The sequence below is a fragment of the Balaenoptera ricei genome, chromosome 20 (assembly GCF_028023285.1).
Source record: "Balaenoptera ricei isolate mBalRic1 chromosome 20, mBalRic1.hap2, whole genome shotgun sequence".
NCBI classification, from domain to species: domain Eukaryota; kingdom Metazoa; phylum Chordata; class Mammalia; order Artiodactyla; family Balaenopteridae; genus Balaenoptera; species Balaenoptera ricei.
The window spans coordinates 57,718,060-57,741,787 of NC_082658.1; the positions used below are offsets into that span (position 1 = coordinate 57,718,060).

At 40.7% G+C, this 23,728-nt stretch overlaps 2 protein-coding genes across 23 annotated transcripts in view; one reads left to right on the forward strand and one right to left on the reverse strand.

Annotated features, from left to right (window-relative positions):
* Positions 1-343: 343 nt before the first annotated feature.
* Positions 344-14,766, reverse strand: LOC132355310 (protein SCO1 homolog, mitochondrial). Its single transcript, XM_059907589.1, has 6 exons — positions 14,459-14,766; positions 13,298-13,388; positions 10,400-10,597; positions 9,565-9,657; positions 6,035-6,150; positions 344-1,266 (listed from the first exon to the last, which is right to left on the reverse strand). The coding sequence occupies exons 1-6, from the start codon at positions 14,741-14,743 to the stop codon at positions 1,132-1,134; spliced, it is 918 nt and encodes a 305-aa protein (XP_059763572.1). The 5' UTR covers positions 14,744-14,766; the 3' UTR covers positions 344-1,131.
* A 50-nt stretch (positions 14,767-14,816) lies between these two features.
* The window catches only part of ADPRM (ADP-ribose/CDP-alcohol diphosphatase, manganese dependent), a 384,694-nt gene continuing 375,782 nt past the window's right edge, over positions 14,817-23,728 (forward strand). For 21 of the 22 annotated variants that reach the window (XR_009499606.1, XR_009499605.1, XR_009499607.1 and 18 more), the window contains exons 1-3: positions 14,817-14,904; positions 21,298-21,915; positions 22,773-22,889. Coding sequence is in view for 10 of the 22 variants with exons in the window: in XM_059907760.1 (XP_059763743.1) it covers positions 21,315-21,915; positions 22,773-22,889 (718 nt within the window). In the remaining 12 variants the exon portion in view is untranslated. The remainder of the gene's footprint in view (positions 14,905-21,297; positions 21,916-22,772; positions 22,890-23,728) is intronic. The other variant, XM_059907763.1, reaches the window with a different exon arrangement.

The following is a 23,728-nucleotide window of genomic DNA, read 5'->3' on the forward strand; positions in this document are numbered from 1 at the left end:
GCCAGCATCTTCCTGAATGGCTGTCTGCCTAGCACTTTGTGGATGGATGCACCAGAAGATGACGCACCTAACTCACCCAGATCCAAACCTGCCCTCCTCCACCCTCAAAACAGTCTCTCGAGGCCCCAGTCCCCCAGCCACCGCATCGGAGGCACCTGGGGTGGCACGTGTGAACGCAGGTCTTTGCATCCTTCCTCAGCTCAGTGAACCCAGCCCTGGGCCCGGGAACCTGCACTTTAACAAGCACCCACCTACCCACCCCCTCGAGTCTGGGGGGGTCTCAGCCCAGAGAGCTATAAGCTGCCATCTCTGCACCCACGAGAAAGGCCACGGTTGTCCAAGCTGCAAAACTGAGCACACCTTTATTTCAGACAAGTGCAATCCAGTACAGGCAGGAAGGTACTCTGTACACACTCATGATTTGTATCCTCTTATACCCATTTGGCAGGTCCCTGAAAGCCTGGCACATCATTCAGCTAAAAATCACATGAAAGATCCCTAGGGAATCTGATCTAATGGTCTGCCCCAAACAACAGATTTTCTCTCCACTAGTAAAATCAGCACCTGCTGACAGGGGAACACAATGCAAACCTGACAGTGATTTTCATTAACAAGCAAGACTACACTAATGCTTTCAAGCATAAAGATCAACTGTGAATGTCAGAGAGCCTAATTTGATTGTTATCAGCCACCAAGAACTCAAAGAGGAAAGCAAGGTCACCATGGCAGTTACGCTCTTCCTGGAAATTCACTACAACCTGACAGAGCAGGAGTCCAAGACACTGGAGAGACAGCCACGCTGATCAGACGGCCCTGCTCACGTGGAGAGACCCCATGGCTGCGTCTTTTCCGGCTGCGTCCTTCCCTGAGGTCCATTCTGCTGGCTTCACGGAAACTTGGTCCTCTGGTCTCAAGGCGACCATTTGGGAGACTTCTGGTTGTAATCTTTACAGTTCCAAGAATCCATCCTTGCTGAACCCAAGAGTAGCATGCCCTGCCCAAAATTTAGGTGTTCTCCTGGTATGAAGGCCATTCCGTAGGCTGCATGTATATACATATAAGTATCGGCCCCTATGGGAGACAAAGCTTCCTTCCTCTTTAGCAGAATAGCGCACGGCCGCACTGCTTTGGCTAGCTCTTTTTCCTGTGTTCCCTCATGTGCGCAGCAATCGAACCAGCTATTTCTGCATTCTTCTTGTTCTGGCCAAAATAATCTAGAAACTCACCATCTGGTCCAATCAAGTACATTATGATTGTATGATCCACCTGCAGAGAAAAGGGGGGGAAGGAGAGGATGACAAAAAGTTCACCAAAATAAGCTGCTTATTTTACTGAATAAATGCTGCAGGATAAGAGACTTCACATTACTAGTTAAGCAACCTTTGTAGCATCTATTATTTATGGAACAGGCCTAAGTCTATTATACTAAGTACACAGCAAGGAATTATCTAAAATCTTTCCAGAAACGTGCCGACTGTTGCCTGACACGTCAGCTAGAACTTGGAATTCTTTTGGTTCAGTCCTTAACACACTCATCCACATAATTTCTGAGAAAAGAACGCACTTCTAAGAAATGGCCACTGGCAGCCTTCATTAAACAGCCAATGCTTGTCGAACAGCAAGGCCTGCTTGGGAAGAGCCTACATTTATGAGTAAAATATTTCATCTGACCCCTTAACCATATTATAAAGAGACACCACACGGGATTAAAAGTGTTGGTGAAAAATACTTTCTTTATTAAGTTCTTGGGTATATTCTTTTATGTTTTAGGAAGAACTGGTTATCATTCAACAGGCTAAATTCTGCTTACCATGTTATATTACAAACAAAAACAGAAAAGTAACCACTAAATATATAATATATAAATTCTAATACAGTATTTAGTCCTCATATTAGTGACTCAGATGGAAACATGAGAACGAGTGTTGTCCTCCCCTAAGAAATGTTACTACACTGAACAATCCTACCTGAAGCACATCACCCAGAAGTTCCTCAGGAGCCGTAAGTGCTACACCCCCAAGGAGTTACCTTAAATCCATTATCCACTTTCATGGCAAAGTTCTTAAAGTGTTCCTAGCTCCACCTAAAGTTTAGACTAGCCATCAATTTTTTTTAGTTATATGCTTCGACAAATCCAATTTTAAATGAGTTGAAGACTTGGCACTTAGAATTCTTGGAATTTATTCCAGGCTTGATTGCTGTTTGGCAAGACAAAAAGAAAGACAGGAATGCGATCATACATACCAAGCTGGAGACACCCCACATGTACCCAGACACACACGATGTGTCTGTTAGGTTATCGTGCTTTTATACACACACATTCATAAAGAGAGAGTAAATGGAAAGAGCCACTTGCTCATTCACATAAGGAAAGAATGCAGACCCAGAGGGCTCAGACAGCTGGCGATCTTGAGGGGCTGCGAGTAATTCACCGCGGGAGGACAGGGAACCCCCGTTTCTCCAGTTGTCTGACAGAGTCAGAACCAGGTCTCCAGGTGTCTCTTAAAGCCCTACTCCACAGCTTACACCTCTCTTTCTCCCCATTTCTTCCTCTTTCCTATTCTTTCTATTCTCTCTCCCCCTTAAAAAACCAGAATTTCAGCGTGTGTTGGGCTTATTTTATGAGTGTTCTTCACATAAACTACTTTCTAATACATAATAAAAATATCGTTCTACACAAACTGTCAAACTTGTCAGTGGTCACGTCTCAGTGTTCACTTGGGTTGTGGGCACAGCAAATCATATGTAAATAAGAATGAAAGAATACACAGTAAATGTATACAATGAAGTCTTCCACTCCTTCCAGACGCCCAGAGTCCCTCAGTTCTCCTCAGAGGGCACCACTACCACCAGTTCCTGCTGTTATTCTTCCAGAGAAACCCTCTGCGTCTATCAGTGTGTTGATAACCACCTATTTCTTTTTAGACAGAATTAACAACACACTATACTTGTTTTCTCACTTAGCAATATACTGGGCGTTGTTCTGTATCAGTACATATATAGTAGCCTTTTAAAGAATGGTTGCTTGGTTTTCAGTCTTTTTTACAAACAATGCTATAGGTTATCTCTGTAGGACAAATTCCAAAAAATGGGGTCTCTAACCTAAAAAGTATTCCACTTTAGAGGCTGACGATACTGACAAACAGCCTTCTTACGAGGGCGTATCAGTTTAATTCCCATCAACAATGCATGAAAGTGCCAGCCGGTCCAATTTCACTCCAACACTACAGCATTTTCTCTTTTCCTAAATTAGATTTTGACAATATCTTTGGCCTTTCTGATCTAACAGGTGAAAAATGGCATCACATTATACAATTCACATTTCTTTTATTGTGAATAAAACTGAACATCTTTTCTTAGGTGTGAAAGCTATTTGTATTCTTTTGCAAAAGTATTTCCTAATTAATATTTAGAAAATAATGTAATACTATACATATAACGCAATGATGTGCACATTTAGCTTTCAGTGGAATCCTAAACGTTTGTAACCTGGGTTACATATACTATGGGTCAGAGGATGCCACTCGTATTCAAAGCCAGAAGCTCACCTCTGTTGCTATCGAGATTAAGAAAACTTCATTCTTTTATATCTCAACCTTTAAGGTACTCCTTCATTCCCTACATGTCCTTAAATCTTAAGAGAAGTTCCCCATACCATCTTGCGGATGAAAATCTGTAACCTCAAGGGACAGAAGTCATACTAATGAAAAACCCAAGAAGCTGGAGAGTGTCTCCCCCTACTGGTTGATTTGGCAAATGTACAGCAGTGAACTCACTGATTCTTATCAAACGTCACATTCTTATGGCAGTAGACCAGTATTTATTTGTCAAAATGGGGTCTGGGATGGGTTCTAGAGGATCCAAGAATCTCCATAAGACGTACATATTTACATCTTGATTTTTAAGACTAAAAAAGTTAATATCCATATTCTGGATTATCTGCATGGCTACCTTAGAGTGCCCAAACCTTGTTTATGTTTACGAGCTCCCTGGCACCTCGCTGTATACTGCTGGTTACGGTCAGACAAGAAAAAGATGCATTCTTACTAAGTCAAGAACAACCAGTCCAGGTAGGCTACACAATGAAAGGTTCCAAAGCAATTTAAGTAAAAAACCGCGAGGGGCGGCTGACTATAGAGGTGGGTGTCTCAAATCACATTCCTGTGGTGAGCAGCGCTTCGGTTTCAGCCAAATATCTCTTATTACGTTAACTGAATGTTTTACTTGAGTTTTATAAGTTGTTTGCTCTAATTTGTAAAATTTATTTTAACTCTAGAATTATGAGCTATAAGCAACAAGACTAAAGGGTGTTACCTAGTTAACAACTGTACGTATGTAAACAATTGAATAAAACTATTCAGCACCGGAAGTCAGACGGACTAGCTCAACTGCTCCCACTATCATCATAGGTTAAACCTCAAAACCAGTCAATACAGCTCTCTTTCATAGGAAGAGTAAAGAATTCTGAAAAGCTCTTGTTTCTCCACGGCTTCCTTTCTGCTCTCCTCTAATTCTTCTCATGCTGCTGGCGTGACAAGAGGAAGCCACAGTAGGGTCCCTCTACTTTCCTTAAACTTAGGGTGTAAGAAGAAAATGCTCACTTTTCTTGTCTTTTTCTCCCACGAACCCAAGTTTCCCTAAGTCTATGAGGCACCAGAACTAGAAAATAAGATTACTGTGTGGGCTTAAGGCAAAGGGACCAGAAACGTGCTTTTAATTTAGGCCAAAGGCTACAGTGCTGGGACGTCCCTGAGGGCGCAGTGGTTGGGACTCTGTGCTCCCAGCGCATGGGGCCTGGGTTCGATCCCTGGTCAGGGAACTAGATCCCACACGCATGCCACCACTAAAAGTTCGCATGCCACAACTATGAAGCCCACCTGCCACAACTAAGACCCAGCACAACCAAATAAATAAATAAATAAAATATTAAAAAAAAAAAAAAAGCTACAGGGGCACATGTGCTCCAGGTTCAAAAGTGGTGAGGAAATCACAGTGGGCCGTAGAAACAAAGCACCACAGTGGGATGTCCCCTCTGCATGTCACTCTTGGGAGCTGGCCATGGCGTTGCTGGAAGAGCAACGACTCAAGATCCTGACCATCTTTCTTTCTACAAAACCAGCTCTGTGGCTGGAAAGGCTCTTATGATTAATCACTTTGTCTAACCAATACTATAGAGAAATTAGAGCATGACAACTGAGGAAAAAACCTGAAATAATACTAAAATACAATGTCAACTCTTCATGTGATAGGGAAAAACGTCCACATTGAGAAGGAAACTGGGTGCGTAGGGGTGGCGCTTATGCTTCACTGTGAAACCACTGACGAGAAGAGGAACAAGGTGACCCAGGACTCCTGGGCAGCGCTGATGAACGTGAAGACGGCTCTTTAATATAAGAGCTACAGGAGAACAACCTGATAGAATTTGTTCTTCATCATTAAAAAAAACTTTATCAAGTACCTAATTACGTAGAGCATAATAGCTGCAAACGCAACTAAACACAAAATTATGCAAACGCATAGTTGGTATGAAAAGAAATCTTATGGGAAGTCTAGCTGCCTATGGCTTTCTTTTCTCTTGCTTTTCAGAATTCTTACTCACTCAACCCAAAAACGCAGTTCCCTACGGCCTAACACTATTTCTCAAAAGGAGTATATTTCTTATACCTCTTCATTGAGGGCAGAGAGAACCAATACAATGTTTATCAACTAAAATGAGCTTTGCCCCAAACGATTATATTATATTCTATTGAATCTAAGATATCCCTGATTTTATATTGCCCTATAATTTTATGTGCCACTAGAAAAGCAAGCAATTAAACTCTAAGAACAATGAATATAAATTAAACAATCATCCTTCAAAAAATATATATACTTCTTCTATCCTTTCAAACATCCCTAATTATTAAGGAATTCGCTATGATCTCAGATTATCTTTCGTTTTAATTTCATTTTTAAAGCCATCGTCACGGAAAGCTGTATGAACGTCTGGGACCTGGGAGCCTGTCCAGGTGTTGAAAGCAGTGCATTTGCTTACTATGTAGTCCTCATCTTCATCCTTGGGGCCAGGGCTGTAATACACTCTGAATGCTCTGGCCATTTGATCGATCTCTTCTTTTGTGCCAGTTAAGCCAATCAGTTTGGGAGAAAATTCTAAATAAAAAATGAAAAAGACAGTGAAAAAGAAGCAAGCAAAACAACCATCCTTACACTTCAAAAAACAGTATCAGTTATACAGCAGCCCTACTGCCACTTTCTTCCTGTGAGTCCCTAAACATTTCTTCATGTTTCAAAGAAAAACAAATTCACATAGAACAAATGAAAATTCTCCTCTGTAATATATGTCACATTCACCAAGATAGATCACACTGGAATTAAACTAGAAATCAATGGCAGAAAGATATCTGGAAAATCCCCTAACGCATGGAAATTAAACACACTTCTAAATAACACATGGGCCAAAGAAGAAATCTCAAGAGAAATTTAAAAAATATCTTGAATAAAATAAAAATGGAAACACAACTTATTGAATACATATAGTAGAAAAGAAGATCTAACATCAGTAATATGTTTCCACCTTAGGATCTAGGAAAAGAGCAAATTAAATCCAGAGTATGCGGAAGAAGAGAATTAGAGCAGAAATCAATGAAACTTAAAACAGGCTATTAATAGAGAAGAGCAATGAAACCAAAAGTTGGTTTTTGGTAATATATAAGTCAAATCCTTTCATGACTAGTAAAGAGCTGGAGGGAATATATTCTAATTATTTAAATCACAATTTTTGTTAATTTAGTGGTTCTTAAATATTTAGCTGTAGTTCTGAGATATGCTGAAGTTTAAAGATATTATTATGAATTAAGCACAACAGTTTTCCATTGTATCATATGAGAAAAAAGTTTGCTGACAATTAGTTCATACCAGATCAAAATACCTGTATCTCATTTTCTAACACATAATCTCACAGCATGCATTTGCTATTAAGTTTTTGGAATTTATGTAAGTAAGCTGGGGAAGTCACTTAAAACACCTGGATTCATCAGACTACTGAGCCAAGTCCAACATTTAACAGCAGTACCTTCTTCCAGAGGTAGAGGAAGCCTATTTTTATTCTTTGGACTAATTCATTCTAAATTGAAAAACTGCTCAGATACTGAAAAAGCAAGGTAGCTTGTTCTTCTTCCCTACGCTCTGACTAAATGAAGAGAAGGTAAGTGAAGCCTCAGTTAGTTGCACATCCAAACCTTTTCAAAAAATTGTTGAAACTGCAGTAATTTTCTAAATACCAACTTAAATATTTAAAAATCCCTCCCAAATGCATAGAAATGATCACATCATCAATCACTGTATGTACCTGCTGATGAAGAATATTACCGTAAGGTTTTGGTATTTCCATTAGGTACGGCAACTCAAATGTCTACTCATTTGGGGATTATCTAAGGTTTGGTTAATATGTGATAATAAACAATTGCCAGTATGACACACGTTTAAATTGGAGATCATTTATCACCCAATGAGTTATACCTGCTTTTTACTGCTTTAGAAAATAACGATGCTATTGCTCAAATTTCTGACATACCTGTAAACTGTGGACATAAATTCTGCTTGTATATAATAAAAACTCTAAAACTTCAACGAGAAAACAAACCTTTGTAACCTTGGGTTAGGCAAAGATCTCTCACATGTGAAACCAAAAAATTATCTATGAAAGAACAAGCTAATAAACTGAACTTCATCAAAATGGAAACTGCTCTTCAAAAGCCATGGCTGACATGACAAGCCACAGACCGGGAGGAAATATTTGCAAATCATACACCTGATAAAAGACTTGTATCAGGACTATAAACAATAAATAAATAAGTAAAATTAAACAGCCCCATAAGAATGGGTAAAAGATGTGGAGACGCTTTACCAAAGAAGACATACAGATGGCAAATAACGGCATGAAAAGATGCTTAATGTTAAAAGTAATTAAGGGAAATGCATTAATAAAACCACAATGAGATACCACTAAGCATCTACTGAAGTGGCTAAAATAAAAAGACTGACCCTACTAAGTGTGCGAGGATGTGGAGGAGCTGGAGCTCTCATACACTGCCAGTGGGAGTGTAAAAATGTACCACCACTTTGGAAAAAAGTTTGTCAGTTTCTTAAAAAGTTAAACATTCACCTATCACATGACCCAGCCACTCCACTCCCAGGTATTTACTCAAGAGAAATGAAAGCATGTGTCCACACAAAGACGTACGTGTACATGAGTGCTCAGCAGCTTTATCTGTAATAGCCAAAGACTGGAAGTAACTCCAATGTCCATCAATGGGATATTACTCAGCAATAAAAATGAATGAACTATTGACACATGCTACAACATGGATGAATCTCAACATAATTCCACTGAAGGAAGTCATTAAAAAGAAAGAGCATATACTGTATAATTCCATTTACATAAACTTCTAAAAATGCAAACTAATCTATATTGATGGAAAGCAGATCAGTGGTTGCCTGGAGACAGGAGGTGGGTGCAGAGGAGGGACATGAAGGAGGAATTAGCAAGGGCACATGGAAGCTGCTGGGGGTGATGGATATGTTCACTCTGACTGCGGTGATGGTTTCCCAGGTGCACACATGTGTCAAAAGGTAACACACTGTGCACTTTAAGTATGTACTCTTTTTATATGTCAACTATCTCTCAATACATGAGTTAAATAATAAAATATACAGCATGTCTTACATAAGACACATTTTAAAATAACTCAAAGTTTTAGTGGATATGCATTAGAAGGTATCATACAATAAAAATAAATAGAAAACTATTCATTAGTCCTTCTGACGAGTAGTTTATATCAATTCCACCATAATTAAAATGGAAATTCCTGATTTTTAAGCACGCATATTCCACACACTAGTACAACAACAAAACCTGTCTGATCAGATTTTTATTCTCATCACTTTTTTCAGCTGAAGAAACTTGAATTCAGAGAAATTACCCAAGCTCATAAGAACCTAAATATTCATCCTTAATTCTACCATAATTTATAGTCTTTAAAAGTACCTTCTAATAGTTTTTAAGTGCATGTTGAGATGTCTGAATTGAAATTCTTCCTTAAAATGGTTATAAATGTGTTTATCATTAATATTTTAGATTTATAAAATATATACTATGAATTCAAAATGTGCTTATATTTAATAATTTTTCTTTAATCTCCCAATGAACATACTCCCAGAATGTCTGTCTGTCCTAATTTTACAAAGGGAAGAGTGAGGTACTGAGCTGGAATCAGAAGCAATGTGTCCCCTCAATTCAAGGGTCTCTTTGTTGATATATGAAGGCCAAGTTCAATCTTTCCTCTGTGACAAAATAAAGAGCCCTGCACCAGGAACTGAGAGGCCTCTTATTTATTTACTTACCGGCCACAGTCACAATTCTGAGCCTCTTTTCATCCACCTGTAAAACTGGTGACAGTACCATATGTCCCCCGTATCTTACAAAGCATTCCAAGGTCTGAATAAGCTGATCTTTCAAAAACTTTAAGAGCTAAACAGATGTAAAGTATTGTGAATAAAACACACCTTTTACATAATTTGCGATGGCTTCTTTTGTGTCCCTCTCCGGATCAATAGTGATGAAAAGTGGAGTTAAATCTGGCAGAGTTGGAATACTATCTGAAAGAAAGTTCTCATTAATCAGTATTCACATTCTAAGGGAAAAGACAAACAGCAATTACAGTAGCGTGTAGGCAGTGCTACAGCAAGGTGTTCAGGCAACACAGAGGGACACCTAACACGGATGGGGAAAGGGACGGCACAGCCTCCAGGAAAGGCAGATATATACACATCTGTGGTGCAATCAGACAGATATCCTATCAAATACCTGCACCCCTGCACACATGCTGTTACTCAGAATCACATCACGTGTGATTCCTGTCTCTTAATCCAATGCAATGTTTGTAGGATTCCCCCGCCCTACCCACCATTTCTCAAGGGCAAAGAAACTATTAATAAGGACTGAATATCCTGGAACAGTTCATTTTAAGAAGGATGTACATCACAGACCATACCACAGATTTCCTAGTCTAACCATCAGTCACCAGGGAAAAAGCAATGGCAATGTCAGTGATGAAAGGCTACAAAAAGAAAGGGACACAAAGCAGAGTTAAGGGAGACCCAGACCACACCAACATTTTTAAGCAACCTAACATTTAGCATCAAAACAAGCTTCCTTTGGTAAAGAATAAGGTCATGGGAATCACAGCCACTAACAGCCTAACACTGAGATTTTATGTTCTCACAAACTGAATAATTACAACCCTCCACCTAACAGTAATATAAGAATGTGAAAAGCATAGTGACATTAGGGACATCAAGTAAACACATACTTTTTTATAGGAAGAGATGGCTTTCTTACCTATTTCATCCACAACTTGAATCATTTTTTCTAGTTCTTCTGGACAGATATCAGGGCAATGAGTGAAACCAAAATAAATCAATACCCATTGACCCAGGTAGTCCTTATCAGTTTTGGGCTCGCCAGTATGAGTTGTGAGGGAAAATGGGCCCCCAAGTAAAGGCTTTCCGATGCTTCGCTGCCGTTCCTTCTCCAGCTCTTAAACACACACGAACACACACCGAAGGGGAAAAAAAAAGTCAATCTAACCAAAGGTACTCAAATGCCTGATCTATGGTTCATTCTATACTACTGACTGAGGGCACAAAATGTGGAAGAAATAGCCTCAGTTTTCAAGAAGCTTAAAAAATCTTTCAAGAGAAATAAGCATAAAACAATAAAATAAAATCAAACGCTATTGTATATAGTAAGGACTACAAGAAAAGAAAGTGGTAAAACTATTTTCTTCCTCTTCCAGAACAATTCAGTCCTTAGCCATTAGGTGTGGCCACGACGGGGGTGAGGGCACAGCAGAGCAGAATGTGTGAGCCCAAGTGGGCAAGGTGGGTGGCCTGGCAGAGGGTGTCTGAGCCTGAGTGTGCTGAGGAGGGCAGCTGCATGGGGAGAGGACAGCAGTAATGGGAACTCAGTCACATACAGGGGCTTGACCAAATAAGTAAATACATTAAAGAGCTACAAATGAAAAGGGAGTTAGAACAATGGAAGGAGAGAAAACTAGAATGAACGCTGAAGTACTGGAAAGAAATGGGAGGTACAATACAAACTTATAGTTTCAATATAGATAGATACAGAAATAAGTATAGATGTAAATAAGCACATCTCTCTCCTAGCTCTGTCCACTGAAAGGACCCAGGGGCGGATACACCCCAAGAGCAATGAGCTCATATCCTGACTTCTAATATCCTCCTCCACTAAAAGGAAATGAGGCTTTTAGAGAAACGGCTGATACCAGGACTGGGGCAGAGAAGTACACGAACCTAGAACATTCTTTTGTGTCAGAATTAAGTTCGAACCCAAAGCACATAGGAGGCATGTCAAAAGGAAACAGAAGCCTGTGTCGAAGGGGCTCCCACTGACCAATCTGGGACAATGTGAGCGTCAAAGCAAAGACAATAATGGATTACAACTCACTGGCTTGCTAGGAAATCATGAATCACACTGATATAAATAAATGAATTGAGAGTTTGATGGGGAACAGAATATTTACATGTATAAATACATAATATTTACATGTGTAAATGTACAATACAAAATACACATTAATTACATTTTCAGTAGAGAAGCCTGACAGACACCACCTTAATCAAGTGATCAAACTGAACTTAAATCAGTAATGGGACAAACTGAAATCATATGACACCTGACTAAATGCAATGAGAACACAGCGTCCTGAATCTAACCATGAGGAAACATCAGACAAACCCAAACGAAGGGACAGTCTACAAAACAGCTGGCCTGTAATCTTCCAAGCTGTCAAGGTCATGAGAGTCGGGTAAAGGCTGAAAAACTGTTACAAACTGAAGGAGACCAAAGAAAAAACTAGGTATGAGGTGTGGTTCTGAACTGGATCTTTCTGCTATAAAAGGAGGGCATCAGTTGGGACTTCCCTGGCTGTCCAGTGATTAAGACCCTGTGCTTCCACTGTGGGGGGGCACAGGTTCAATCCCTGGTTGGGGAACTAAGATCCCGCATGCCACAAGGCACAGCCAAAAAAATTAAATAAAATAAAATAAAGTAAATAAAAGGAGGGCATCAGTTGCACAACTTGAATGAGGTCTGAAGATTGAACAGTGTAACATATTGATATTAATTTTCTGATTTTGATGGCTGCATTGTGGTTATGTTGGAGAATGTCCTTGTTTGTAGAAAATACACAACAAAGTATGTGGAGATGATGAGGCATCATGTCAGCAAATACTCTCAAACAACTTAGGCACACTTTTAATGCTGTTTCATAATACAAGTTTTTATAAAACAAAATTATTAACTGAAGGTGAAATTCCAAACTAAAGTCAAAAGAAGCTTGGCTTTTTCTACAATCGTCTCTACCATTACTTTCCTAGTTTGTCAGGTTTCATTTTGAAATTGAAGGAACTTAACTGCTTATTAAAATATGAAAATCATATCAATAAAACACTGCTTGTTACACAAAAGAAAATACCTGTATATCAATATGGATCTTATATTCCTAAAGTTCTAAAGCCTATGAATTTTCACTCCCAGATGTAAACATTATCCTTTGTATAATGTCATCAAAAGAGACTCTCTAAAGAATCAAAACAGAGTAAGTGATACTTTAAAGATTTACTGGAAACTTCTAAAACAAATCTTAAAAGTCCTGAAATTCACTAAAATATAAAGTTCTTGTAAACAGTTTCTAAACACTCCGAGTGTTAGTCCAGAGCAGTTCCTTGCCGTGAAATTCCCTCTGGCCTGGCAGAACCTCATCTAGTGAATCCTTCACTTCTGTGTCTGTTTCACTGTCATGGGCGCCTGAGTGGCTGGACTGCACCTTAGTCATCTTTGCACCCTCTGGACTTCTTACTATCTACATCCAGATCTGTCCACAATAAGTCTTTTCACATGGTTAGACAGTGGTGCCCTGAACAGATAAGACAGTGGAAAAACAGGTGAAATCCAAATAAAGTTTGTAGTTTAGTGAACAGTACTGTATGAACTTTAATTTCTCACTTTTGATAAATTAGCCATAGTTATACAAGATATTAACATTAGGGGAAGAAAGGTGAAAGATACATGGAAACTCTGTCATTTTTACAACTCTTCTGTAAACCTAAAATTATTTCTAGATAAAAAGCTTAAAAACAACAATGACAAAAAGATGCCAGTCCACAGCCAGGAAGGATTTTATTCAGCGCTGACCAGATGATATCTACTTACTCTCTGTCTTTTCTTTCTTGAAGTACTTCATCCCAGCCAGTAAAACTCCTCCAATAGCAAATGTGATGGCTAAGGACTTCCAGGAAACAGGCTACTGGGGCAGAGATTTCAAAAATAAAAATACTAGAAAGATGCAAACATTTAATCACACTAAATTTATTACAGTAGTTTTTAAGATACCTACACACAGGCCTCGATCTTGTTAAATGGACAGCATGTTTCACGTTACTTTGGGATGAGAAAATACTGAAAGTTTCTGGGGATGCAGTTGCATCTGGGCTCCTAACACAATTACAAAGGCACTTCTTTCCAAGGGAAGGTTCCCTAAGTCGATTTCTTTTCATGTGGAAAAAAAGACCCAAGGCTCAATCAAGCACCATGATTGTTACCACGTGTGACCCAGATCCCAACTGCTGATTTAAAAACCCGTTAATCACCTGCTTGTGCTGATATTGAGAATACACAGAAATAAACCAAATAAATTTAGGAGGTTAACCTAACTCTGGCTTCCAAAAGTAACAAAGCCAAAGTAGAAGACAGCTAAAAGTGGAACGTCTTGCAAACTGCATCATTATTTCTTTGTACTTTTTCCAAGTCCCAAGATAAAATAACTCATTAACCTTCCCCCAGCTCCGAAGACCACTTCTCTTGTCCATCACTAGAGCCTAGTGGCTCTTAAGTTCTTCGGGGGCCAGAACTAGAACCCGGGAGAAACCAAAGAAAAAAGGAGGCATATCCAGCACGCCACTACGGCCCACATGTGCTCAATTTCAGCATATACACACCAGGTCTCCGAAGGGAGAGCCAAGTGATAAATAATAAAAATGCTCTGACGCTTCAATCATGGGAAACTTAAGGTTGAGACCCACCCCCCGCTTAGAACACCTGAAACTTATTTTCTTGGCGCAAAAGCTAACTAAAATCCAAGCCCGGGTATCTAACCACGTGGAGAGGGTGGCGGTTCTGAGGTTCTCTTTACCGCAGAGGGTCCGTGCAAACCGGAGGGAAATGCGGGATGAGATTCTGTGACCCAGGGAGGTCAACCGGCGGAGTGGAGGACAACTTGAGGCCGAGTGGTTTCTGAGGTTATGACCAAGTGGGATGGGAAGGGCGCGCAGGGATGACTGTCGAGCAAAGGCAGGGCTCCAGGTGTGCACTCACCCGGGGCTGCGAGGGGCGCTTGGGGTCTCCGCCGCCCTTCGGCTCCGGTCCTGACGAGCCGGGCGGGGGCGGCGTCGCCGTGCTGAGGAGCCGGCACCGCAGGCAGCTGCCAGCGAGCCCCGAGGCCCGCCACGCCTCCTCTGGTGGCGCGCGGAGCCGCCCCAGCATGACCTTCGCGGTCCCCTCCCCGGGGCCCCAAACCCCGAGTCCGCGAGGCAAGAGAGACCAAAGTTTGCCACCTGGAAGCCGCATTATTCTGCCGGGCGCGCGCAACAACCCCGCCATGAGATCGAGAGACCGCGCCTCCTTTGCCCCGCCCCTCGACTTCCGGTACCGTTTCCGCTTCCTCCGAAAGGGAGGGAGAGCTACTCTTTCCGCTGCGCTCGATGGTGACGCGGTCGCCTAGCCGGTAGTCTGGGAGGCCTTCGCCGCGGAGTCGGCGCGCGGTAGGTGGTTCCTCGCGGCTGGAGGCGGGGCGGGGCGGGCCGGGCTGGGCTAGGCCTACGCGGGCGGGCGGGCGGCAGGGCCCTCGGGAGCTGGCAGGGCCCGGAGGAGGGGGCCGCGTCGGGGACCGGGCTGCGCGGCGGGAGCTGGGCCGGGAGGCCTGAGTGCAGCTCAGGGGCCTGGGGCTTCGGCGACAGCAGCCTCTCCTCCCCCACCGCGTGCCCCCAGCCTCGGAAAAGAGAAAACGGCGTCCGGAGGCGGCCGGGACCGGGCAGCCCCCGTCCCCAGCCTGGAGGCCGGTTGTTGACCGCTTTGCACCCTTAACGTAGAAGCGGACCCATTGCGCTTGAAATAATGTGCGACTTTTTAAACACATTTGCTGATTAGGATATTTGAGCGGTTAGGGTGACAAGGACTAGTCAAGTATGACTGAACTGCCTGGGACTTATACTCCCAGGGTACAAGGAACCTGACTAGAAATACCGGCCCTGTACGGAGTGGTGTCTCTCCCGCGTCGTGTCCCAGCCCTTGACTTGGGCTCTCTGGGCCCTAGGATTTCTACAAGCCTGTATTTACATAAGCCCCCTGTTAACTTAGGCGGAGAGCGTTCGTAGACTGACTTTTCATTCCTTGCGAAAGTTTAACTCGCGTTCATTCTGCCTTGCCTTTGTTTTTGTCTCAGCATCTTCAGTGTTAATCTCTCTCTTCCCCGCCTCCGTGGCAGATGTGCAAAATACAGAAAAAGGAGAAAAAAAAAAAAAAAAAGCTTTCTAACGTCCTTAACTTTGGATCCCACTCCCCGGGGCCTTTTTCAGGGCTTCGGCTGAGCGGAAGCATCCGGTGCCTGGTGATGGTGGCCCCGGGGCGGGGTATTTTTTATGAACTGGCGTCATCAGCCAGTGTGCTCCTCTGCTCGCCCACCGGGAGGTTTGTAGTAGTCTGTAATTACCTGTGTTTCTAGATTCCTGAATTGAGCTGGAATTCTCTGGAATATCGGCTCAAAGTAAATGTTCAGCACTTCAAATGATTTTTAATTAAACTGATTTTTCTGTCTTGAACTTGCCCATGCTTCAGATCTTCTCCCCCCCCACCCCGCCTTATTTCTCTGTGTTTGTTTCTCCAGGGAGAAGGTAGTCCTCAAATTAACAAAAAGACACAAAAGTACCCTGCTTATTCAAGCAGTGAGTGTGTAAAATTATTGTTCACCTCTTTGCTCAGTTGTAGGTTAATTGATCAGACAGCCGTCAGATACATTAAAATTGAATTCAGGGTTTTTTTTCAGCTGGTCTGTTAACTTCTATTTGCCAGAGTGATTGTTTTAATAGCTGGACCCTTTATTTGTTTACCAAAGCATTTTTATACAACTTCTTCATATTAAATTTATAATGTTAAATACTAGCTTCTAAAACAGTTCCTGGCTGAAAGTAGGTGTTTTATAGATGTACATTGGATGAATTGCTAACACCTCTGAGCCTGACTTCATGCACCTGTAAAACTTTAGTGTTAAAAGATACCGAAAACACTGTCTAGTGTAAACCTGTCACTTGTGAGAGGAAAATCAGAATGGTGTTGGTATTGCTAAGAGAGCTCACTGAAATGGAGCCGGGAGGCCCTTGAGGATGTGTGACTTAGGCATGTCTCAGCCTGGATGGAATCTGACCTTTGACCATTTATTGTCCTAATGAAGTCACCCAGAACATGTGCTGGAAACTCACGATACCTAGCGGACCCGTAGCCTGGAATAATTCGTGATTCCTTAAAGACAAATATTTCTTGACTTGTGTCAGAGTCGATCACAGTTCTCAACAGGCAGCTAACTCTGTGGCTTTTCATATTTATGAGCCCCTGACTCTTTCCCTTCCCCAGAACACTCTCAGTTTTGCCTGAATCTGTGTCTCCCGAATTGCAGTTCTTAAGACCCCAAATAAACTCATTTCTTACTTGTAGCCTGCTGCATTGTTTTTTGGTTGACACACTTTTATTACTCCTCTTAAACCACCAAGATCACAAACGAGTTTTTTTTCTTTTTTTCCCAATTTAGATACTTTCCTTGAACGAGACAGGATGTAGATATTATCATCTGATATTTGTTCTATCAATAGTGACAAGGCTGATCAAATTTTGTGCTTGACATAACCTTAGGCTGTTTGACTAGGACAGCTAGGCCTAACTTCCCGGCCCTGTAGTTCACTTGCTTCATCTCAGGTACAGATCTCCGCCCCACGTGTCTAGCCACAAACATTTCCTGCCTCACCTTGCCTGTTACTGCTTTATCTAGCACAGTGAGTTTCAAGGCTATCCCCCCCAACCCCTTCTTTTTCCACAGCTACCTAGCCCATGTGGGTCTATGTATAAAAACTTGGCTCACGCATCCCTTCCCTGAGATGCTTCTGGCTTAGGCTTTGAGCATCTCTTTATTGCAGTACTTCCCCTTAACAGTCTCTCCTTAAAGTCTAGACTTGTCACATTTTTTTTCCTTTAACAGTAGTTTGAAGGGCTGTCTTTCTTCACAACCTCACCATAGATTCTTGAGGGCTTTCTACAAGGACCTTCAGCCTTCTGCCAGTCTTAATTATCATAGAAGTTTTTTATATCATCTTGTAGCAAGTTTTCAGCAAGTAAGCATCCCTGGCATTTCCTCTTATTCTTGAAAATCACTGGCGCCTAAGGTGGTTTTCGCAGAATGCTGACTGCTTATCCTGCACCATGAATTTTTGTAGGACTTTTTTTGAAGAAATCTTGTGAAGTTTTTCTACATTATCCTGGTCTATAAAAAGTTGGGGTAGTTTCATTTATCTTGAGGTTCACTAGGCAGATATATAATTAAAAAATAATTTTCTTAACACGTATAGAGTGCTTTATGATTTACAAAGTAGACCACTGTGCGTTAGAACTCAGTTGAATCTCACAACGAGTGATGAGGGTTATTTTGCTCTAAGAAACTGGAACTGGAATCAGTTCTAGGTTTTCAGCTTCACAGTTTCCAGCAGTTCATCATAATACCTCTTAACTAAAACTTAGATAACTTAGCGTATATAAATGGTGCAGGCAAAACTTCCAGAACCGAGTTCACTAAAAACTTGCTATTTTGCTTTCTTTTCAAAAGCAAATTATTTTCTTAGATCTTCTAATTCTTCCAGACTTTATTTTTCCCTAAACTTTAGAATGCTTTTAAAAAACTTCATATTATAGACATTTAAAAACATGCATAAAAGTAGAGAGAATAAACCTCATGTACGCATTTTAGCTTTAACAGTTATTCTCTACTCATCTACTTGTTTGTGTGTATTTGGTGAAGGATGGGGAGTGTTTTGAAAAAGTTCTATGGCACTGGAATGCTTGTTAATTTTCTAAGTCTGCCCACTAGAGGTGTCTTTGAGTTTTTGATCTGTCTGTCCACCAGGATCAGTCTTTCTGAGCTCCCTCGCATCTCCCTGAACCATAAAACAAAAGACTCTAAATGAGCCACAAGAGTCAATTTCCGGCCCACTTGGTTCGTTTTTGCCCTGACTCACTCACTGTTGATTCCAATTGTCTTTCCGTGAATGTGATCTTGTCCTCCCTTATCTCTTATCTTTTCTTTAACAGATCACAGTATAAATTTAAGTTTCTGTTTTACAAAGTAATTTCTGTGTTTAATAAAATGCATATTTTTTTCTATCCTTAGCCTTATCTTTTTTTTTTTTTTAAACTTTTTTTTTAAGTTATTTTAATTATTTATTTATTTTTGGCTGTGTTGGGTCTTCGTTTCTGTGCCAGGGCTTTCTCTAGTTGCGGCGAGCGGGGGCCACTCTTCATCGCGGTGCGCGGGCCTCTCACCATCGCGGCCTCTCTTATTGCGGAGCACAGGCTCCAGACGCGCAGGCTCAGTAATTGTGCTTAGCCTTATCTTTAAAAGCTATATGTAATGAGCATTTTGAATCTTTTTTCTACCCTAGAACACATTACTACTTTGAAGTATGTGGCCCTTGCTGGTTCTCTTCACATTACTTAACTTTCTTTAAAAAACTGGTAAATCTTCAGATACCCTGGAGTTTCCCTAAACTAAACTGTGTTCCAGTGGAAGGTGCATCTGATAGGGCTTTTGGTATCGCATGACGGAAACCTTAAAGCCAATTCACTTTGGCTTTACTCAGAGGAGATTTTGTTGGCTGATAGAACTAAATGACCAAGAGTAGTTCTAGCAGGGACAGGTGGATCCAAGTGTTCACCTAGTGTTTCCAGGACTTGACTTCCTTTCATCGGTCACATTGCTTCCTTCTAGATTGGGTTTCTTCTCAGTTAACTTTTCCCTAGCAGCTCCAGTCTTAGTTACCAGTTTTAGCAGAAGTAGTTCCAGTAGTTTTGCTAGTAGTTCCAGTGAAAGTCCCAGGGCTGATGCTTATTGACCCCCAACTGACCAGAGGGAAACTGGGCTTTTAGAGGCCAGGCCTGGGTCCTGGGTCTGCCCCTTCCCAGCCAGGAGGTTGAGGTTAAACCACACAGATTGAGAGTGAGGGTGGGTAGGTGCCTAAACAGACATTGGGATGCTGTGACCAGAACAGGAAATGAATGCTGGGTCGGCAGTGACAGGAGTCTACTGGACAAGATCAAACTAATTGGGACCAAATATCCTCTAGGAAATGTACAGTACATATTGTTACCCTAAAGGCACTGAAGTTAAAGGTAAAAACAAACAAGCTTGTTTAGCAGGGGATAAAAGCATTCCCAGAAACCATTTTCTCTTAAACTCTGGTGATAACGTTCCAATGATAACACTTGCTAAATTATCTTCTGGTTTGATTCTCTTATTAATCTGTACTCGGAATCCCAAATATTTGAAGCCTTAAAAGACTAGGGGTTTTCAGCTTAAATGAGTTTTGTATTTATTTTAATTGTATCTCACCTTTCAAATCAGATTATCTCATCTATACTATCCCTCGTACATATTAACTGAGTTGGTATTTAGTGGGATTTTCAGACGGGACTGCAGGAAGAAATGAACAACAACAACAAAAAAGTATAAGAACACCAAGGAATTTTTCAGGGTTTCCATCGCTTTTTCTAGTTCTGTTTTACCTGTTTTGGGGCTCAGTCTACCCAACCAAATTAAGGAAGGAATTTAGCTCATAATTGGGTAGATCACATAGAAGGTGTGTCATTAGTGACAAACAGTTTTAGACCAAAAAGAGACCCTTAATTCTCAAAAGCGTCAAATAGAAATCTGGCCCTTATTGCTGATTGTGGAGTTGTCACCTCCACCTCACAGGAGCACTCTGACAGGATTTCACATGTCTGTAGAGGGTTAAAAAGAACTCAGTAGGAATATTCAGCAAATGACTGGAGACCAGGAATCTGAAAGTAATTATAGAAACTACAAATGAATTTTTAGAAACAACTGGGTTTTAATAACCTAGACAGCACAACACAATTTATTACTGTAGTTTTTATAGCAAGAATAGTTGATAATTTAGGGTCCTAGCCTTTGATTTTTATTTTAATCCTTAGTGTTCTTGGCACTTTTAAGAGATTACAAATGATTATAAATTTAGATTGTAAACAATCTAATAAAGTAATAGCTTTTTCAAGTCTAAATCCCTAGCACTTGTGGTCCACTGAGGCAGGGCAGAGATCATGTATAAGAAAAAAAGAATACATATTTCCTGTTTTGGTTAGAGAGAAGGGGAATGTGTATTCAGGTTTTAAAAAGCTGGTACAAATTTGAATCCAACTTTTGAAGAACCAGGAATCACTACTCACAGAAATGAAAATAGTCATATCAATGTCATAGTTTTTGTGCCAGATTTTTTTGTTTAATCCTCTCATCTTTTTTTCCTCTCTCTGTTATTGCATATATAAAATATGAGAAAATTATTTGAGGTGACCTACCCATCAACAAAGAGAAAAGATCTAGCCTAACATAATATACTCCTAGTGGGAACTAATGTATAAAGTACAGTGAATGAGTGTAATATACAACTCCCCCCCCCCAAAAAAAATCTTGAGCTTTTGATAGAATTATTTTGGTGTTTGTGGAAGAAGGGGTGTGTGTGTGTGTGTTTGTTTAAAACTAGTGTATATTTATTAAAAATTACAAATTATACCAGATTTGAATTTGACTTTACTAGAACTAGAATGCCTATTCATGAATAGGATAATACCCTTTTGTAAATTGCTGTTCTTCTGCAGAATAGAGGTTATCATCTATTTTACAGATGAGAAAACTGAAGCATTTTGAGGACTTGGTAATTTGGACCTAAGACCATCAGACTCTGAAGCCCATGTACTTTTCTCTGTACCAAGCTACCTAGTGGATTGACTATTAAGTTTAATATTCATTTTACCATTTTCTTCAGTCCAGTTAGAAAATTAGATGTTAATAACTTTATCTTTTTCACTTTCCTTACTTAATTTAGAAAACTATTTGGAGATTATGGATGCTAAGCCCGAACCTGGACCCCTCAGTGAGAGTTCAGAACTTCTTTTCTCATTTGGAGTTATAGCAGATATTCAATATGCTGATTTGGAAGATGGCTATAATTTCCAAGGAAGCAGACGGAGATACTACAGACACAGTCTTCTTCACTTACAGGGTGCTATCGAACACTGGAATAAAGAAAGCAGCCCACCCAGCTGTGTACTTCAGCTTGGAGACATCATCGATGGATATAATGCACAGCATAAAGCATCAGAAAAGTCACTAGAACTCATCATGAACACATTCCAAAGGCTGAAAGTCCCAGTTCATCACACGTGGGGAAATCATGAATTCTATAACTTCAGCAGAGACTATTTAACAAACTCCAAACTTAACACAAAGTTTCTGGAGGACCAGATTGCCCATCATCCTGAGACTGTGCCTTCAGAGAATTATTATGCTTATCATTTTGTACCATTCCCTAAATTCCGGTTCATTTTACTCGATGCTTATGACATGAGTATCTTGGGCGTGGATCAGTCTTCTCCAAAATACCAGCAGTGTCTGAAGATACTGAGGGAGCACAATCCAAATACGGAATTGAATAGTCCTCAAGGTGAATTATTCCTTTGAGCTGAGAATCTAATACATTGTCTTTAAATTCTTCAGCTACCTTTTATTCAGCAGGAAGATGGACGATTAAGGTAAAAGTATATTGTCCTGTTGTTCAGGGTCAGGATTTCTCACACGCCTGATGGCACATGGATTGGTGGCATTTGGTTCAAGATTCATTTATTTAACAGATATCTGAGTGCCTGATGATCTGGCCGGGTACTTTTTCTAGGGCAGCGATTCAGAGGCGTAGGCAATACTGACAGTCCCACTTTTTTATGGATGGAGTGGAGGAAACAAGAAGAAAGTGGACGGGACAGATAATAAATGCAACAGACATAAGTGATCAGTGCCACCAAGAAAATAAAGTACAATATTATAGAAAAGGACTAGGGGTACCATTTTAGTCAGGTGGCCAGAAATAGCCTCTCTAAGGAGAAAAGCATTTCAGCTAAGGAGATGACGTGAAGGAGTCATCCTTGGGAAGAGCAGGTGGGGCAGAGCACTCAAGACAAAAACCAATGCAGAGGCGCAAAGCAGTGTAAGACACTGTTACTGAAGAGCACAGAAGGGCCCATGGGGTGAAAGGTGATTTTATAGTGGCTCAGTGGACATAGAAGACAGTCTGTTTTATATTCAGTGTAACGGGAAGCTGGGGAAGTAAGCAGAGGAGAATTGAGATTAGGAGTAAGATACAGTGTGATTTGCATTGCTCTAAATTGTTATGGTTTCCTATTTTAAGTCAATTGCTGCCAAATGTTCCTAAAGAAAAGTACAAGTGTCCCCATGTTAGCTAAGTTTGAATGCCCAAATGAGGGAAAATCGACATTTGATGGGTCTAAATTACTAAATTTGTTTCAGGACTTGCTGAGCCCCAGTTTGTCCAGTTTAATGGAGGATTCAGCCAAGAACAGCTGAACTGGCTGAATGAAGTTCTTACATTCTCTGACAGAAACCAAGAAAAGGTGGTGATTGTGAGTAAGTATTTAAATGAGTTGATTACACTAGCATTTTAGAGAATGGGTCTAGTTAGGTTTTAAAACATACTAGCAATATTTAATATTGTGATATTTTTATAAAATGAAAGCTTAGTTTAAAATTTTTTATTGAGAAACAATCTGAATGTGAAATTAACATTTAAGCTTGAGTCAGGAAAGAATTGTAAAATAAAACATCTTGCTATATATTAGAGCCTGTGAGTTGGCCCTTTAAGTTTAAAAGTAGTATTTCCCCAAGTGGGTTCAATTTGTGTAGTAATATATATAAGTGAAAAACTCCATCCAGGCCCCAGACCAAATCCCAGCCTCAGGAGACCTACCTGTGAGTGCAGTGACCTCTGCTGACGAGGTGAAAGCAAAGCTGGTGTCACAGGACGAGTGTGAGAGGCTCATCTGGCAGGTCTGTAACTGTGTCCACCATATGATTGCAAGGAAATAAAATGTGTTGTTTTCGTTTAGAATTATTTTTCACAGACATACTGCCATTAGAGGTTATAGGAACCTGGAGGTACTTAAAATAGACGTGTGTGTATGTGAGCGTGTGTGCGCACATGCACACACACGAAGAACTGAATTTGGATTTGCAGTATGGCTGGTGTACTTGGTTTGGGGGCTGAGATTAGTTCTCGTTTAAAATCGATGTGGCCTGATGGATGAGAAGATAGGACTGAGGGTCACAGGGACGGCATGCCATTCTAGCTCTTGTTTCTATGACCTGTGTAACTCTGGACAAATGTTGAATGTGCAAACTGTAGTTTTCTCAGTATTGTATCAAATGAACTTATGAACATGAAATCCCTTTGAAAATGACAGGCTATT